The following is a 17,872-nucleotide window of genomic DNA, read 5'->3' as shown; positions in this document are numbered from 1 at the left end:
TGGTGTGAGCCTCAGCCTCCTTTTCCAGCAGCACTTGCAGAGCTCTGGTGAGGCCACCGGGTCTGGGTCAGGGTGTGATCGTCACAGCCACCCTGACGTGACAGGATCTGGGGGTAAATATTAGTACGAAGTGAAGGGCTGTGTACATATTTTCTCCCTGCAAGGTAATGCTGAAATTCCCTGCTCCTTTTCAACAAGCTGTTAGGAAAAAAACAGCCCCATTTTAGCACCCTCTGGCCACTGCTGGTCCTGGCCACTCTCAGCTCAGCGTGCCGAGGTCTGGGAGCCTTGGGTGCCACTGCAGCCTCCCCACTGCAGAGCCGAGTCCTGCTCGAGGCTTCCCAGCCGTTTCCCATCTGGAGCAGAGCAGTCTGCAGGCTTTGCTGACTGTTCACTTCTGCCTGGAAGCGTGTACAGGATGTGGCAGAGACTCCGAGGATGGCTTATTAATCACATTAACAGCACCAAGTGGTTTTTTGCCCCACAAGAAAAAACACAGCAGAAGAAGACAGATTGAACGAGGCTCTTATTCCCTCCCTGCAAGAGCAGGCCTCTGGATCCCTTCTCTCTGGCCATGGCTGGTTGGGCTCAGTTTTGTGAAGCTGTAGGGAAAGAAAAAGGTTTCTCTTGCAAGGTCACCCTTCTAATTGTGGCTTGGGAACTCCAGAGTAACTCAAGTGCCTGCCCTTGCAAATCTGCACCACTCAACTGCTGTTTTTTCCAACATGTGGGGCTGGAGAACAGCATTGTTGCCCTCAGCCCATCAGGAGAAGTTGGCACCAGGCTCCCCAAGACCCTGAGCAGCCTCCAAGGCATCAATCTCTGCCCTCTCCCCTCTCAGAAGTGTCCCCTAGCCTCAGTCCAAAACTGGGATTGCTGCCCTTAAAACTGTTTGTGGTAAGGTGCCGCTGTTTTCTACCCCTCCGTGGGATGGGTTTTCCCACCCCTGGAAGACTGTTCTGGATTCAGGGTAAAGAGGAGCACAATAAACAGGCCTGCTTGGATTTGTTTTCCAAGCCTTGGATCCCACAACAATGGAGCTTATGGGACCAGAGCACAAGTCTCTCTGTCTGTCCATCCTCTGCCAACAGCTTTGGAAAGGTTGGCCAGTGTCAGCTGAACTTGAGAGGACCTGTTTTGCAAAAGATGGAGCTGGAAAGACCCACGGGGGAAACCACAAAGTGACCCGACCCTTCTGGACCCATCCCCCTGCAACGTGATCCAGCCCCAGCGAGAGGAGCAGGGGGAGCCACCAGGGACGGAGACGTGGAAAACTGGGCTGCTGCTGCTGCTCAGGGAGCTGTTTGTTATTTTTACAGGCTGGGAACAGTCTCACAGTCCTCGGTGGTCGTGGCTGCTGCACGTCGTGGCCATCAGTGAGCTTTTTGCACTGGCTGGGCAGCCAAAGGCACAGGAATAGCTCCTGATCCAGGGAGAGACCCTGCTGGTTTGCACGAGTACCTGGAAGCCAAGTGAAGAGCCTGGAAGAGGGGAAAACCCTTCCTTCCCCAGGGGAGTGCACTGCTAAGATGCCTCCAGCCACCTCCACCACCCTTGGTGGGCACATCCACTCCCTTTGCTGCTGCTTTCCTGCCCAAAAACTCCCTCAGAGCCAGCAGGAACCCTCAGACCCACCTGGCCACGGGGCAGCCCCCGACACCCCTCACCTTCCAGCCACCCCATCAGAAAAAAACCAAGCAGAGCTGGAGTGGGTTTGATTGATTTATCCACTGAAGATACAAGTTTCAGTTTAATAACACCATTTTGTCCGGTTACAAACATACTAAAAACCTACAAAAAAGAAAAACAAGTTACACCCATATACACGGAACGCAGGTAGAAAACCAGCACGGAAGCGCCGAGGAACACGAACATGAACAGGATCTGCGGCAGGAACAGGAAAGACACGGAGTTACATCAGACCACGCTCATGTCTGTGGGTCACGCTGGGGCTGGGTCAGACATACCAACAATTAGAGACAACTTCAGCTATGGAAAATAACTGGCAGCCTGGCACAGAGGTCAGGCCAGGCGGGTGGTTTGGGCCCTCCCTTTCCCTAAGCTGGTCCAAGGTCAGCGCGTGGGTTTCCCTTTTATCCCTCTGCCTGGCATTGGTGGTGCTGGCCCCCATGTCCCCACACCAGGGCAGCTTCCCTATGGCCAGGGCAGGGAAGGCTGAGTTCTGGCACCAGAGTCCAGCCAGGTGACATCTGGTCCCCCTGAAGTCGCTGAGCATCCCCTCAGGCAGCGGGGACACACTGTGACCTCTTTGCTGGGACAAAGTGGCAGAGATGTGAGAGGACTCCCCTGGGACAGGGGATTTGTCACCCCCCAAGAGAAGATGAGGTTGATGGCACAAGGCCCATAAGGGTTCTGGTGGTGTTGGGGGGGTCTCTCTAGCTGGATGCCTGCAGAGATAAACCTGCCATGAATGTTGGCCGTGGAGGGGGAGACATGGTGGGTGGGATCTGTCCCCATCCCAAACCAGTGCCTCCCATTCCCCCCAGTGCCCAGCTCCCTCTGACCAAACACTGAGCTGCAGGGGAGGGGACAAGAGCTGCTGGATGTGAGCAGGTGCTGCCAGAGAGAGCCAGCACGAGGTTCTCAAGGGGGACCCTGCCCCAGGGACACCGAATGCCCCCTCACTCAGCATTTCCCACCTGGATCACAGCTCCAAGCCCTGATGATATTGCCAAGGTGTGGCAGAGCCAGGGTCTGGCTGGGTCTGGGGGGTGCAGGGGTGGGACCAGCTGGCCCCCAAGATGTGCTGGCAGTGATGCCCTGAGCCTCAGCTGGTCACCTGTGAGCTTTGGGGAAAGGACTTTGCGAGCTGGCCCCTACCTGCCACCACCACGGAGAGCAAAGCTCAGCCTAAGTGTGCCCTAAGCTCGGCCTAAGCGTGCCAGGAAGTGAAAGGTCGAGCCCCAGAGAGCAAGACCTGAACAAAACGGGGATAAAGGGGCCCCCAGTCAGCTGGGGGGGACCGGGGGGAGCAGTGACAGGGAATGGCTGTGCATGGATGTGTGTGTGTGCCAGAGAGCCACGCACAGAGCCAGGACATGGCCCCCCCTTTCTGCTCTTCCACATGGCATTTATCAGCCCTGTCGCTCTGGAATGGTGCTTTTCCCTTACTCTGTTGATCTTCATCTCTCCCCAGATGAGAATGTTCCCGGATTCCAGCAATGCCTCCTCTGCTGCGGGGGCAGGGAGGGAGGGGGCGTTCCTTTCATCTCCATCTCCTCCCTCCCCAGCCTTGCCCCGGCCGCCCTCCTGCTTCATGTCACTTCCTAGGAAGTTGATAAAAATAAACGTGGTTTTGTTTGCATCTCTTGGAGTGGCCTGCAATTGGGCTGATGGGGGGGTGCTCCTCGAGGGACAGCAGCTGCACACATCTGGATCTGCTTTAGGAAAAAGTGCCTGGAAAAAAAACCCAAGCCCAGCACAGACACACACGTGGGCGCAGGAGGCCACGGGTCAGCTTTTTCTAGGGATGTGAAAAAAGAAAGGAGAAACCAAAGCACTGTTTAATGGAAGGTGGGGGGGACCTCCCTGCTGCTGCTCCCCAAAAACCAAGGCACACGGGTAGGTTGGGAATGAACATGGAGAATTTCCAGACACTCCAAAGTGGCTTCTCTGCAGACTGGGAGCCCAGTTTTGGTTGAGGGAAGTGGTGGGGGGAAAGGGTTTGCGCTGCAAAAATAAAATTCCCACCTGGAGATTATTAACCTCAAAGGTTAATGTGCAAATTTTGTCTAAAAGTGAAACATCCCTGTAGGGAAACATCCCTGGCCCAGCATCCACAGAGCACGGGGAGTACATGAACCCCTCAGAAACATGTGCTGCTGGCCTCCAGGCAGAGTCAGCAAAGCCGTGCTCGTGGGTGCCGTGATGTGCACACACACAAACATCACCCAACAGTCTTGATCCAAGTGATCCCTCTCCAGTCCTGCCCTGGAGGGACGTCAATGGCTGGACAGGCTTCTCCCATCCATCCCCACCCCAGGCAGCAGCAGCAGCTGTTTGAGGGATGCCTGCACTGACCCCCGAGGGATGAGCAGCCATTGGCACCTTCACCAGTGCAGGCTGGTGGGCTGAATTTTGGGGGTGCTGACTCTAACTGACAGCCCACCCCATGAGCAAAGCAGCGTCACTTGTCACCCTGTGCCTGTCCCTTCCTTTCACACCCCCTGATCCTGCACGCTGCCATGCCAAGGACAGCTGTGCCCCAGCTGTTACTGCCACCCAGCTCTCCGTGGGTGCCCAGGACGTGCCATTGCTCCTCTCCAGTGTGGGATGCGGGAAGGAAAGGACTGCAAGGCCAGAGTGGCTGCAGTGACATTATTGCAGTCCTGGGGCTGTTTTGAGACATCATAAACCTGTTCTGTTCCTGGGGAAGGGGAGAAGCACAGGTGGGCAAAGCGGGAGTTTCTGTCTGTTTGCTCTGGAGGAGGGAGGTCAGCCTGGGGGAGTGACCAGTGCCCCCACAGTGTAGGGATGTCCCCAAGGTGGCTGTGGGGATCCCAGCTGGAACTCTGGGCTTCTTGCCTGTCCAGCTGGCATCCAGGAGAGGAGCTGGTCTCTCTCAGGAGGCTGCCAGCTCCCAGGACAGCGGTGGAGCGAGGCCAGAGGAAATCTCAGAAGGGAACCCTCCTCCCACTTCAACAGATAACATTGCCCTTAATGCTTGAGCTCTAAAAATAGCAGAGGCCTTTAGGGAAATATTGGGTGGCAAGGATTCCAAAGCTTCCCAGCACATCTGACATTTCATCCTCAATCCTTTGCCATTCAGTTCCCAGAAATGTTATGAATCCAACCCCATGAGGGCAGGAGGCAATGGGGCTGCTCCTCCTCCCTTTTTCTTAACTGCAGGGGAAACTGAGGCACAAAGCAGGCAGACTGTCCCAGAGGTTCAGGAGGAGTTGGTGTTGGAGGCGGGATGAGTGCTCCAAGCCCTGCAGCCACGTTTTGGGGGGTGTGGGATTAGCCTTTGTCAGGCACAGGCAGGAGCACTGCTGTCCCCAGGAGGGACACAGCTCCTGCGTGGGCTGAATTCTACCAGGCACTTTATTTGGAGGAGCCCAGTCTCACCACAAGGGCAGGAATCTGCTCTACACAAGGTATTTACTAATGTTAACAGAGAAGGGACCTTTCCTCATAACCAGAAATCCCTCCTGATATGTCTGTGCCACCTCTCCTCCTCCTAGTCACAGCCTGACCCCCTCCTCACTGAGAGGGCAGAGCTGGGCAGACAGACCTACACACAGCAGCTCCCAGGGCACATCATGTACCAGGCAAGCCCCTCCTCGGGGAGCTGCAGGGCAGTGGGTGGACTCACCAGCTCCCCACATATGGCACAGGGATCACACCCACACGCCATGCTCTGAGCCATGAGGGATCCCCCAAAGGCATCCCCCTCCTTCCACTCTCTCGTGCTGTGGGGGAGCTTCTCTCCCACCCCAGGAGGGTCTGCAGCAGCCAGCCAAGGACAGGGGCTGTGGGTGACAGGAGAGGTGAGCTGTGCTGCCCACCTGGAGCACAGTGGGGTGATGGGCACCCAGAGTGGCTCTGGCTGTCAGCCCTGCCAGGTGATACCCAAAGTGCAAAGCAAAGCGTTCTCGGTGCCAGTCGGAGGTCTCCAGGTGTGCCCCCAAAAGCCGGGTTTAGCCAGGGGCTTCACATGGAAAATGAGGGTTGTGTTGTTCCTCAGTGAGCAGGGCAGCAGCACTTGTGCAAGGGACTTTGAGATGGTGCAAGTGAGGTGCAGGATTTGGGAGGTGGTGATGGACAGGCCAGGACAGGAAGATGGAGCCAACAACCAAAGCTCTCCCCTCGCCCTCTGCATCCCCTTCCAGCATCCCCTGCAACTGCTTCACCCCGACCCACCCACACCCTTCATGGTTCTGTGGTTTGTTTCTTTTTTTTTTTGGCTTATTTAGTTTGTTTTTAAACCCCGTGGAGATCAAATTGTGACTTGGCAGCTGACAGAACCGGCCCTACCGGGCTCCCCAAACCGAGCAAAGATCTTGAGAAGAGACCAGAGTGAAGTCCTGGGGTGAGCGAAGCCCTCCCTGCCCCTCTGGTGGCCCCCTGGGCTCTCACAGGGTGGCAGTGGGGTACTGAGCCCAGCCCACCTCCTTGTAGGCTGCTGTCACATGGGTGTAGATGAGGGACTTCATCTTGCTCCAGGCTCCGTGTGCCTCCGGGGTGAAGTCGTTGGGGTATTCCTCAGCAATCACCTCCAGCATGACGCCAGTGAGTTTCTGAGGGGAGGCAGACAGCAAGGAAGGGGTTAATAACTCTCCAAGGAGCTGCTTCACAGCAAATTCGGCTTTTTCCTACAAAAACACTTGAGTGCTGTTGCTGTCTGTAGGACACAGATGTCCTGCAGGTCTCTTGACACCCCTGGCAGCAGACAGCACAGGTAACCAGCCTGCCCAGGCAGCAGAGGAGGCAGCTGCTTGCAGACTGAGGCATCTCCCCAGTCTGGGCACCCCAAATTATTCACAGAATCATAGAATATTCCAAGTTGGAAGGGACCCACAAGGATCATCAACTCTTGACTGAATGGCCACGTGGGGATCAAACCTGTGATCTTGGTGTTACTACTCCCATCAGAAAGAAACCAAGCAGAGCAGGAGGTGAGCTAATTAGCCAATTAATTGAGTCTCTGCTATCATGCTTAATTTCCAGAAGAAGGGGGACACAGGCACAAACATGGGCACAGCCAGGTGGGTTTCCCTGGGCAGGGGGAGGCACTGGGTGCTCTGGCTGTGTGTGGGGATGGTGGTGTCCTACACAGGACAGTGCCACAGTGGGACACTCCAGCTGTGTGGGGAGCAGCCCCCACACCCAGCCAAGGACAGGCAGCACCAGCTCACCACAGCTCCTGCTCCCCTGCCCTCTCCCTGAAGCAGCCCAAAGGTTATTTTGCTCCTGTCCTTTACCTTGAAGTAGACGGGCTCCACTTTGTGCTTGAGGGCATGGGCCTTGCCCACCAGGGCCAGGACAGAGGAGACCTTTTCAGAGTCGTTGAGGTTCTCCACCACAGTGTTGATGGCCCCCATGACCCTCCGAGCGTGCTTGCGCAGCTGCAAGCTCCTCTCCATCTCCAGAGGGTCCTCCATGTGCTTGAACTGGCTGAAGTACTGCTTGGCCGAGGGGAAGTTCACAAAAAACCTTCCAGAAAGAGCAGACGTGAAATGCCATCAGGAGGGGGAGAGCAGGCTGAGGGGTTAAAGCAAAGCACGGGGGATGGAGATGGTGGAATCCACCCCCTGTGTCTCACAAAGCCAGGGCTGATTTTCCTATCAAATTCCCCAGGGGCTGCAGCATTCAGCTGTCTGAAAACCAGCAGGTCGATGCCTTTTCCCCAAACCCCATCTGCTACAAGGTCATCACAGCTGGACATTCATTCTCAAAGCAGAAGCAAGACTGAGTTCTTGATGCCCAGAGACGCCACCCAGGTGTGCCAGATGCTGGATATGTGCCCACAAACACCAGAACATCCCATCCTGCCTCAGAGAGCTGGAGATGAGCATGAAAACCTCTCTGTATCCCATCCAGCCTCTCCTTGCCCCTCTTCCTTGCTCTCATGGGCTTTATTTCTGCATTGCCACCCAGAACAGTCTCCCCTTGTCCAAGCTGCCCCACCTTTCATGGATCAGCCCCACCAGAGTCTCCAGCAGGACCCAAGGCCTGAGCTGATGTCACTGCTCATTTGGGACATTTTTCCCAGCACAAGGATACCCCAAAAACTCACCAGCCCCTCTGGGAGGGGCCTGGGGACCCTCTTTTCTGCAGGATTAAATCAACCCAAATGAAATGCAGCTGAAAGAAATTAAATTGTGGTCACAGCTCATATGCTGGTCTCCCCAGGGAGGTGGAGAGCTGGAGGGGACAAGGAGTTGAAGGGCACAAGGTAACAGGGACCGGGGCTGGAGCCACCAATGCCAACACCACCCATGCCAGGATTGCAGCTGGGGCTGACACTTGAGTCACATTAACCACCCCCTTCCACCGAATGTATGCGGGAGAGAACCACATCAATGCTGGTTCCCTGCTGTCACCCAGCTCCCTCCCTCCTACGGGGCTCTCCCTGGCTCCTGGGCTGGTGAAGGATGCTCAGGAGGCAGCAGAGTGCTCCCAGGCTGTCCCCATCACTCCTGGCTCCAGGCAGACTCCCTGCTCCCCTCCCTGACCCCCTTCCCAAGCACCATCCCAATCCAAGGGAACCTGAACCCATCCCACCTCTCTCTCCAACCATCACTCCTTCTCTCCAGAGCCAGGTGGGACCCTCATCCCCACTCACCACTCCATGAATAATCACAACATTGAGTACCAGGCTCCTTTACCAGTTTGTTATCCTCCTTTCCCCCCCTCCCTTCCTTCCCCCGCTCCCTTGGCTTGTGAGAGCTTGGGGGCATTGCCAAGGAAGCGGCTGAAGCTGTGCCTGGAGTGCACCACCGCTCCTGCTGCTTCCCCAGGCAGCTGGGATTCATCAGATGGCCCAAAATAGGTTTTGGAGGTGTGAAGAATGTGTGGCAGAAAGGAGGGTGGGGGAGGAAGGAAGGTGGAAGGGGGAGACGAGGTGTTGCTTTTGAAACCCAGAGGGGACCCACGACAAAACTCCTCTTGTTGTTGTGCAGCCTCCTCCCCCCAGCACAGCTGCTCCTGACACATCTGGTCCCTGTCGGGAGAAATCACTCCCAGGCCTGGCTGTCTCCCTCTCCTGCTGCCACAGAGATGCTCAGTCCTTCAGCCCAGAGCTGTCACAGAGGTGGTGGGGGATGCAGCTGGCCAGAGCTTCACAGATAACATCATTCCCAGGATCTAAGACTTCTGCCCTGGGCATTTCCCCACAGAAGGGCAAGTGTTCCACTCTGGTTTAATGGAACCATTTTTTCCAGCTGGATTCAGCATCCCTCTGCCCTCATCCCATCCCTCCCCACCTCTCTTCCAGCTGTTGCAGCTCCAGTCACCCAGTAAAGCCCTCCAGCTCCAGCAGGGATCACCCTGCTGGGGTCAGAGCTATGGGTTTTACCATCCCTGCTGGTGGATCTTTCCCCTTCACAGGCTCCCCCCAGGCACTGGGAGCAAGGGATGTCACTGGGAGTGGGACCTGCTGCCCCAGCCAGGGAATGGAGGCTGCCAGCTGGTCCCTGCATGCCTCAGCCTCTGAACCCCAAAGCATGGGAAGCTCCCTGAAAAGCTGTATTTTATCTCAGCTGAAGGGCAGGATGTTCTCAAGGCATGAGAATGAGTTGAGAAAAATTCCTGGTCTGAACCAGGAAGGGAATAGCAATGGGGGACTGACCTCTGCATCATGAGGAGTCACAGTGTGTCCCCAACAAGAGACCCAGGGACCATCACCTGCACCTCTCCCCACTTTTGGACAGATGTGCCAGGAGCAAAGACTGGTCAAACCCTCAAAATACCCCAACCAGTGTGAGACCAGACCAATGAAGGATCCAAATACTTGGTTTCCAGCCTTTCCCTGCTTTGCAGGCCCTCAGGCTGATGCCCCTACAGGAGCTTTCCCAGGGGATGCAAAACCAGCAAACCCTCAGCTCATGTGTTCAATCCTGTGTCTGCTGGATTTCTTTGGTGAAGAACTGAAACAGAGGAGCCCAAAACTTCTTCAGGAGCAAACCTATGGATGGCCAGAGACCTGCAGCCACCTCTCCTTGGAGAGCAGCAGATGCCTGCAGCAAGAACTTCAGCCTGGAGCAAATATTTGAGCTGTCAAACCACAAAGAAGAGGGAAGGAGGCTCACTCAGTGGTAGTTGTTAATAAACAGAGAAGATTAATTTAACACAAAGGTTAAATATAACCAGAGGAAACTAAGAAAAAAAAAAAGAAATAAAATAATCCAACAATAGTGAGTTAGAAGAGGTGTCTGTTGGGGTTTTTCCATCTACAGAAAATTTTGAGAGTTCAAACCTCTTGGGCTCTGGAAGTTTTTTGGATCATTATGTGTGCGTGTGTGTGGTTTGGGCTTTTTTTCTCCATCAGAGTCATTAAAAGATGATATTTACCATTGCCTATCACACAAAATGATGATTGATAGGAACCAGATGCCTGCATACCGATCTCATTAAATTTCTTTTTAAGCGTTTCCATTCTCCACCCGCTAATTTGTACTCTGCCAGCGACATCTGGACCCAGCGGACAGGATGTCAGGATTGCTTTTCCTCTCTCTTTTGCCCTTGTAACAACTTTAAGGACAGAACCATTCCCAGTAGCAGAGCCAAAGGAAATAATTAAGGTGCAACCCCACTGCAGTTACTGGAAACCTGTTTTCTGTTAGGAGGAGTGGCATCTCCTCCATCTCTCCCATCTTCCTCCCTCTCCCCAGAGCACACAGATCAAATCCTGCATGGAGGAAACCTCCAAGCCCAGCACCTCCTTGCCTCCCAGCTGGAAAGAGGACACCTGGATGCTACCTGGTCTCCCCAGGCACCTAAACCCTTGCTACTTCACTTCCCCTGTTTGCAAACTGTGGGGTGAAAATGCTCACCTCAGACCTGCTGGGAGGCTTCAGCTGAAGCCCCAGCCAGCACCTGGAGACTGCTTTTTTTCCTAGATTTCCACAGAATCATTTAGGTTGGAAGAGGCCTTTAGGATCACCAAGCCCAACTCTTAGCCCAGCACTGCCAAGCCCACCACTAAAACATATCCCCAAGTGCCACATCTACACATCTCTTAAATCCCTCCAGGGTTGGTGACTCAACCTACCGATGCTTTCATGTTTTCTCTCGCCTCGTCCCTCTACGTGGGAGAAACTCTAAGGCAGCCTGGAGCCTCGGTGTCCCTTTCAAACCTCTCCTTCCAACTCCTCTCTGGGGTGCCTACAAAGCAGCTGATAATGGGTAGGCAGGTGCTGTGTGCTGCTGCTATTTATTATGCCAAGGGCTGGCTCACCGCTTTGCCTGCATGTTCCCCCTGCTCCTCCCAGCCACCTGTAGCCCATCATCCCCTTTTCAGGCTGGGGAAAGGCTGCTGGCTGCTGCCTGGGTGTTTACCCAGCCCAGGGTGAGGAAGGTCTCAGCCATGTCGATGCTACAGCTCAGCAAGACAGAAAAAGGCAAATCTAACGAGTAGGAAGAGGATGGTGCCTGCCTGCCTGCTCCCTGTCCTCTCTCTGAAAGCTGCTGGACAGGTGGAGGTGGTGGTGGGAAACATCTCCAGCTGTGCCATGGGAGGGCTGGAGGGAAAAGGGCCAAGCCCCCCATCCACACACTAATGCTAAATTCAACTTCTACAGCTGAGAGAAATGTGTAGCTGGCCTTCCTCCAGGTGAAGCTCACATCCCGCTGCAAAGCCTTGGGAGCAGAACCCAGCACGATGCTGAACCATGCCCGGAGGCTGTGATGCCCCAGTGCCCAAGGCACAAGGACCAGGACACTCCAGTGAGGCTGGAAGTCGACTCCTCAGCAAAGATTCCACCAAATACATTTGGGCAAGAGCTAGAAACCCCCAGGGGCAGGTCCTGCTGACTTCCATGTGCACGACTCACACCTCCAAGTCCTCGTTGCTGTTGTCATTCCCTGCCACATATGTGGATTCAGCCCAAAGCTTCTTGGCTGCACTGATGAACCTTTAGGGCAGGGGTAAGGACACCTTTCACAGAAGAAGTGAATTAACAGCACCAAAGTGGCTTTCCCACGTGTCTCTGGAGACCTACCTCCCTTGGAGCTGGAAGAAGACCCCTGGCTGGGTAGAGAGGTGGGTAAGACACACCCACAAGGACGTGGTCCGTGTTCCACTGAGACTGAACCTGTGTGTGGCTGGTGTCCACCACCACCACCACCTCTCCCATCCAGCCTCCCTTGGTGTTTCCAGCCATCTCAGCTCGGGCAGGATGGCCAGCCAGCCGGCACTCAGCGTTCCCCAGGCGCCCTGAGCGCCTGCCAGCCTGGCCGGGGCTGTCCTGACGTTTCCCTGCCGTTAATGAGCCCTGAAGCTCCGCCACCGCAGCCTCATTAACGGGGCCGGCTGGCACGGCCGGGGCTTGGCCCTCCCTGCTGCTCTGGAGGGGAATTGCCATGGCTGGTACCGACCCATCCTCAGCCACAGCCAGGAAAACTGCCCGGGCACACCCTCTTGGCTTGCCTTGATCACGGATATCCTTGCGGATCTCGGGGTGCTGAGTGGGATTTTTTACCCCCACGGGGCTTGCAAGTGATGCAAGGGCAGCACGGGACTGGGGACATGGGGAAGGCTCTTTGGATATCCCAAGAGCTGCTGGCGGTGCCGAGGTTGTGGCTGGTGCGGGATGTGCCACAGGGATCCCCACACAGCTGCCTTGGCCGTGGAGAAGCCAGAAGGGCTGGTCCTGAGAGCTGTGATCAGACAATACAGTGGTAGGAGAAGGGGCTGATTTGAGACTGGGTTTATTAAACCCTCACTCACCCCCTCAGTGCTCATGGAGTGGTTGTTAGGTTGGGAAATGTCCCTTATGCATGCCTGTGCCAGCAGAGCAGAGCCCTGCTGCTCTGTCTATCCACAAACATCTCCCCATCTTGACCAGAACCATTCATGAGCATGGGACAGGGACACTGCTGCTGATCTTCACTGGGCCCTTTTCAAAGAGAGATATTGCATCTCTCTGAGCCACTTTGCCCTGAAATGTGTCCTTCATCAGCCGGGAACGGAGCCTTTCCCTATGGACGCCTCCACAAAACACATGTTGGCTTTGGGGGTAGCTGCAAAATCACTTCTTTAAATGCCATTTTTGGGTAGATTCAACCCATACTTTTTTGATTCAGCTGGGGAAAAAAAAGGTTTTCTGCATTGCCAGACTCATTACTCAGATTTTTTGCTATTTTAACCTAGAACTCACAATAACGTCTGGCATCCAAGGAGTGCTTTCATATTTTAAAGTGTCTGAATCCAGGTGTGTTTGCTCAGACTAAGCAGCCGTCGAGATCCAGGGGCCTGATCCTGCATTGGCAAACCTTTTGCTTCCCCTCCTACACCTCTTGAGGGGGAAAGAGCACATCAGGAGCGATGGAGAAGGCGGAAATTTGGAAAGCTGATGGCTCTGAAGTGCAGACAGAGGGAACAGAGTGATGGAGAAGCCCTGTGGAGGCGGCAGAGCCTGCGGTGGCTGAGCCAGGTTGAGTTGCCTGCACTTGGCATGGCATTACCATTTGGTCCAGATTATAGTTTTCTAATAGAAACTATCCCTGGGTTTTAGCCCCTCTGGAATCCACAAAGTTTTGTGGTCTCATGTCTGTGCCTGTGGTACGTGTGTGTGGGTGTGGGAGCGAGCGCGTGTGCCGGCCGGGACAGGCTGAGCTTTCAGCCCTGGGGTGCTGGGCTGAGCTGGGGTCTGCAAAGGAGAGAGGGTCCCAAACCCCCTGGGATGTTCACCCCGGGGTGCTCTCAGCCCCCGTGTGCTGCAGAGGGCTGAGCCACCCCCGGGTGTTTGTATCCCCCAGCTCTGTGTCACAGTATTCCAAATAAACTATCAGAAGGAGAAAAGGGGGACCCTGGAGGGACAGCCACGGGCTGGAGGGTTCCTGCATCCAGCGAGGGATGATGCAGGCTCTGAAGGCTGCCCTGCTCTGTGCTGAGGGAAGGGTCAAAAAGGACTGATTCCTGAATAACAGAGGGGGAAACTGAGGCACAGCAATGAGCCCGGGGCAGGGGGAAGTTATGGAGGAGCTTCAGCCCGGGGCTGCCAGCCGGTCCTCTTGGGAATCACTCAGCCCCAGGTGAGCAGCTCCAGCCCCAACTCCTGCTCCAGCTCCAGCAAGGGTTAAGGCAGCTGTGAGATGGAGCCTGCAGAGGCCCCTGAGCTCCCGAGGAGGAAGATGAGCGTGGCGAGGAGACTCTGCTTCCTCCGGGGCGAGGCTCCCCACCGAGGAAATTGTCAATTAGCGACATAGTTTTAACCGCAGAGCGCAGATTCCCAGGATCCGGTGGCTGCTCAGCCGTAGTCCCCATTATTCTTGTTTGTGTCCCCCGGGGTCCCAGAGCTCTGTGAGATCAGGGACTCGTCGTGCTAGGGCAGGACCCCAGGGGTTTGCTGTTCAAGCACCAGCAGCAGCCATGAGGGATGGGAACATGATGCCCAGCCTCTGTGCCTCAGTTTCCCCACCTGCAAAGCATGGAAAGGCTGGGGGTGGAAGGGTGGGATGCTGCTTAGGGACAAAGGGAGCTGGGCTGGGTTCCTGCAGGATGGCAGCACTGCAGGTTCCCCCATCACTGTGTTTTGGTGGGCATTGCCTCCCTGCCTCCAGCCTCAGAGCACAGGATCAGGCCCCAGAATAATTTCACAAATCCTGCAACCCCCCAGCCCTTCCAACATGGGAAAATGTAATTCCCTGCCCTCAGCAGCTCTGAAGGGATGGAGAGAGGACGGAACAGGTAAGCAGGGAGAGACCCTCTGCCACCAGACACAGCCAAGCTGCTGGTCACAACCCCAACCACAGAAGTGCTGACTTTTAAAAGCGATTTACCTGCTCTCACCACTCTACCCGTGGGGGCTGCACTAAAGGGGGGTCCACAGCCACGCACCCCCTTCCTTCTCCCTAGCCATACCTGTGCAAACCCTTTTCTGCCTCAGTTTCCCTAGCAAGGTGAGCAGGATCACCAGGCTGGTACTGGTGAAACAAAGGCTGAACTGGAGCAGCTCCCAGCCCCCGGCACTCTGTGTGCGTCCCCACCCAAAATGTGCCGGGCGGGTCACCTCGCACCGACCCCACCAGCGGCCGCCCCCTGCCCCCTGCCCAGCCCCGACCTCTGGAGCTGCTGAATCACGTCCTGGGGAGCGGCTGCCGCCAGCCCGGGCTCCACGCGTGACCCACTTCTCCCGCGGCTGCTCCAGCTGCGAGCGCAGCTGGGGAGCGGAGGCGGCGGCGCTCCCAGCCCCGGCCAGGGCTGCCCTGCTGTCGGCCGCCACGTGCTTCCCCAGGGAGCCCAGGTGCGGAGCTCACAGCGGGGCTCACACCTCTCTGGGGACAGGGTTTGTGAGCAGGGGACGCAAACCAGCCGCGCCATGCGGGTGCAGGTGGATCTGCTGCTGGAGGGGATGGTGCCTCTCCCAAATGGCATCACTCTCCCCAGGGACGTGCACAGGCCAGACCTGACTTTGAGCATCCCAGGGGAGCTCTGGCTGAGGGAGCAGGTGGTGGGTTTAGCTGGGATGTGCCAGGGCACGTGCCATGACTAAGGATGTAAAGGCTCCCAAAGAGCCAGGGTTCACCCTAGCAGGCAATTCTGTCCTGCCTTGTTGTCACAGCAGGAGAAAACCTTCACCACAGCACACAACTCTGCCTGCATTTAAAAAAAACCAAAACAACCAAAAACCCAAACTGAACCAAAAACTTCTGCTGGGAAAGTTTGACTTGGGACCACAGCTCGGCCACCCAGTCCCCACAGCACACCTTGATTCTCCTCATGTCCGATCCTGCTCCAAGCACCATGGGGACTCCAAAAGCAATGTGCTGCCCTGGGTGAATCCCCCATGGCATTGCCACGAGTCCCTTGGTGCCAGCCGTGGGCACAGAGCCACTTTCCCTGTGTCTGTGGGCAGTGGGCACCTGGAAGGGCTGGCAATGGGGCCATGGCATGGCCATGCGTGGCTGGTGGCCAAGCCATGAGCTGAACCTCCTGGGATGAGGCTGAGGGGAATCTTGTCACCCCCAGATCTCAGCCATTTCTGCTTCAAGCCCAGCCTAGGTAGGTTTGGTGTCCCCAGCCGTGGAGCTGTCACACCTCCTGACTGCCCTGACTGCCTACACAGACTGGGGGCCATGGGAGAATGAGCTCAGCCATCAGCTGGCTCTGAGAGAAGGAAATGTTTGTGAAGGAGGTGGAGAGGGGTCTCCAATGTCATTTTGGAATCTGCAGAGGGTTCTTGGTAAGAAAATCCCATTGCAGTGCTGGCAGTGAGCCTGGAGGGGAACTGGCCCTGCTCATTGTGATGTCCAGGGAGGCTCTGCTCCCTGCAGACCCCGTGGGCTCAGAGCTTTAGCTCAGTCAACTGGAAAACTTTCAGATGATTCTAAGCGAACAGCACATCCTTCCAAGGGGTTCCCTGCACATCCACAGTCCCCTGGTGCAGGAGAAAACGGGAAGGACACAGCCCATAGCTGGGGTGCCTGGTGTTTGGTCCAGGTGGGGTCTGACCGGGGACATCCCAGCATTACTGACCCCAGGGATGAGCGGTGTGGCTCCGGACAGGATCTTTGCTGTTTGCCAACAGGCCATTGCAGGCATCTCGCCTGCCCCTCTCCTTGCCCTCTTCAATGAGGGAAACAGCCTGTTGGTGCCATACCCCACTGATACCCCGAACTCCCAGTGCCAGTGCCACCCTGTGGGATTTCCACTTGGCTCTTTCCCGGTGTACCTGGATATGCTTTTACTCCCAGACAACACAAGAACCCCCACCTGCCTCTGCTCCCCACCTCCAGAGCATCTCCCCTGCTCTGGCTGCAGGTGCAGAGCTTTGAGCTGCTGTCCGTGCCCCATTGCCATCGGGAGATGCTCTGCACCCCGCTCCGGGGCTGCTGTCCCCCCCTGTGCCCCCCACAGCCCCTTCCACCGCCAACTTCAGCGCTCTCCTTCCCGCCGACGCTGCCGCCGGAGGGACAGATGGTGCCCTCGGAGACACACCTGCTTGGGTTTTATCTTGGCTCCCAACTTGCATTATTTCACCCGGCAGCCTGCTACGGACCCGTGCCATCCGCACCACCGCTCCCGGGGGGGGGCAAAAACCCCAGACCCCCAACTCACCCGCACCCGGGGCTGAGCTCCCCCCGCCTCCGCCGCCCCCCAGCCCCGGCCGCGGGTTAAGGTGACCTTTGCATGGAAGCAGCTTCCCCCAAAGTCCCCGGCAAGGCTCCCTCGCTCCCCCCGCCGCTGCCACCCGGCTCAAAGGTGTGGGAATCCGAGGAGCGCTGTGAATCCCTCCCTGCTCCCAGGCAGCAAATACACCCAGCCAGCTCCCCACTCGCTGTCATTCATCTCCACTCAGTTCTATATATTGTTCTGCCTCTTTCTGAGCTATATAGAGATTCAGTTGGATTTGCTGCTTCCTTTTTTTTTTGGTTTGTTTTTTAAATACCTGATGAGTATGGAGACCCCAACGTCCTCGCAGTTTGCATATACTCTGCTCCATATCTCTTGAATAACCTTTTTTTCTGCGTCTGAAATTTCTTCACTTCTTTCCCATCTCTCAATCTCCATTTCTCCCTGGACTTTCTCCATGAAAAACAGCCGGCAGGATCCTCCGGGAAGCCAGGAGGAGATAAAGAGAGATGTGTGTGAGCGGGTATATCCTGCAAGAGGAGACAAGGTGTTTGCTTGGCGGCTCTGCGACGTGTGGATGTGTGTGTGTGTGTGTGTGAGTGTGTGTGAGTGCAGCTGCCTGTCAGCGTGTTTAGATATGGAATTTAAAAAATATCCCGGAGGAATGATGCGTGCGATTAGATTTGAGATCTCCTAGTGCTGTCCATGGCTGTAGTTAGCTTCAGCTCGCCTCGGATGTGTGTGGCTGACTGATGAGGAACTGCCTAAAAGTAAAATATTCAAAGGCATTGCAAGACCAGCCTCTTCACCAATGTGTGAACGTGAGCTCACTTTCTCCCTCTCTCCTCCTCTCTCCCACTCCTCCCTCCTTCCCTTTTTTTTTTTTTTTTTTTTTTTTTTCCTCCCTGAAAGGGAGGGATGAGAGAGATGTTCTGGGCAACATCAGGACGGGGCTGGCGGGGGGGAGGTAGCGCTGGAAGTTTTTTTTTTTCCAGCCCTTTGTAAACAGCTCAGAGGAAATTCAGAGCGCTGAGTTAAAGTTAGCCCAAGCGCTGGCTGTGCCGAGTTCTGCCCCGGCTCTGCTCTTTGCACTCCCTGATTTTGCAGGAGGCG

The 17,872-nt window shown here is 55.8% G+C and overlaps 1 protein-coding gene across 1 annotated transcript; it reads right to left on the bottom strand.

Annotated features, from left to right (window-relative positions):
- Window positions 1-1,713: 1,713 nt before the first annotated feature.
- CYGB (cytoglobin) lies at window positions 1,714-17,570 on the bottom strand. The gene is made up of 3 exons (XM_041409217.1): window positions 17,076-17,570; window positions 6,945-7,176; window positions 1,714-6,260 (listed from the first exon to the last, which is right to left on the bottom strand). Exons 1-3 carry the CDS (start codon window positions 17,216-17,218, stop codon window positions 6,096-6,098), a joined length of 540 nt encoding a protein of 179 aa, XP_041265151.1. The 5' UTR covers window positions 17,219-17,570; the 3' UTR covers window positions 1,714-6,095.
- Between the last annotated feature and the right edge of the window lie 302 nt (window positions 17,571-17,872).

Source organism: Onychostruthus taczanowskii, unplaced genomic scaffold, assembly GCF_017590055.1.
Source record: "Onychostruthus taczanowskii isolate IOZ18803 unplaced genomic scaffold, ASM1759005v1 scaffold30, whole genome shotgun sequence".
Taxonomy (NCBI): Eukaryota; Metazoa; Chordata; class Aves; order Passeriformes; family Passeridae; genus Onychostruthus; species Onychostruthus taczanowskii.
This window is presented reverse-complemented; position numbering and strand designations above follow the sequence as displayed.

Excerpts from the sequence above, each read along its gene's own strand:
- CYGB (XM_041409217.1), bottom strand. The coding sequence starts at position 17,218 with ATGGAGAAAGTCCAGGGAGAAATGGAGATTGAGAGATGGGAAAGAAGT. Across the intron at positions 7,177-17,075 it reads GGGGTCTCCATACTCATCAG|GTTTTTTGTGAACTTCCCCT; the intron begins GTATTTAAAAAA and ends TCTTTCTGGAAG. Across the intron at positions 6,261-6,944 it reads TGGAGCCCGTCTACTTCAAG|AAACTCACTGGCGTCATGCT; the intron begins GTAAAGGACAGG and ends GCCTCCCCTCAG.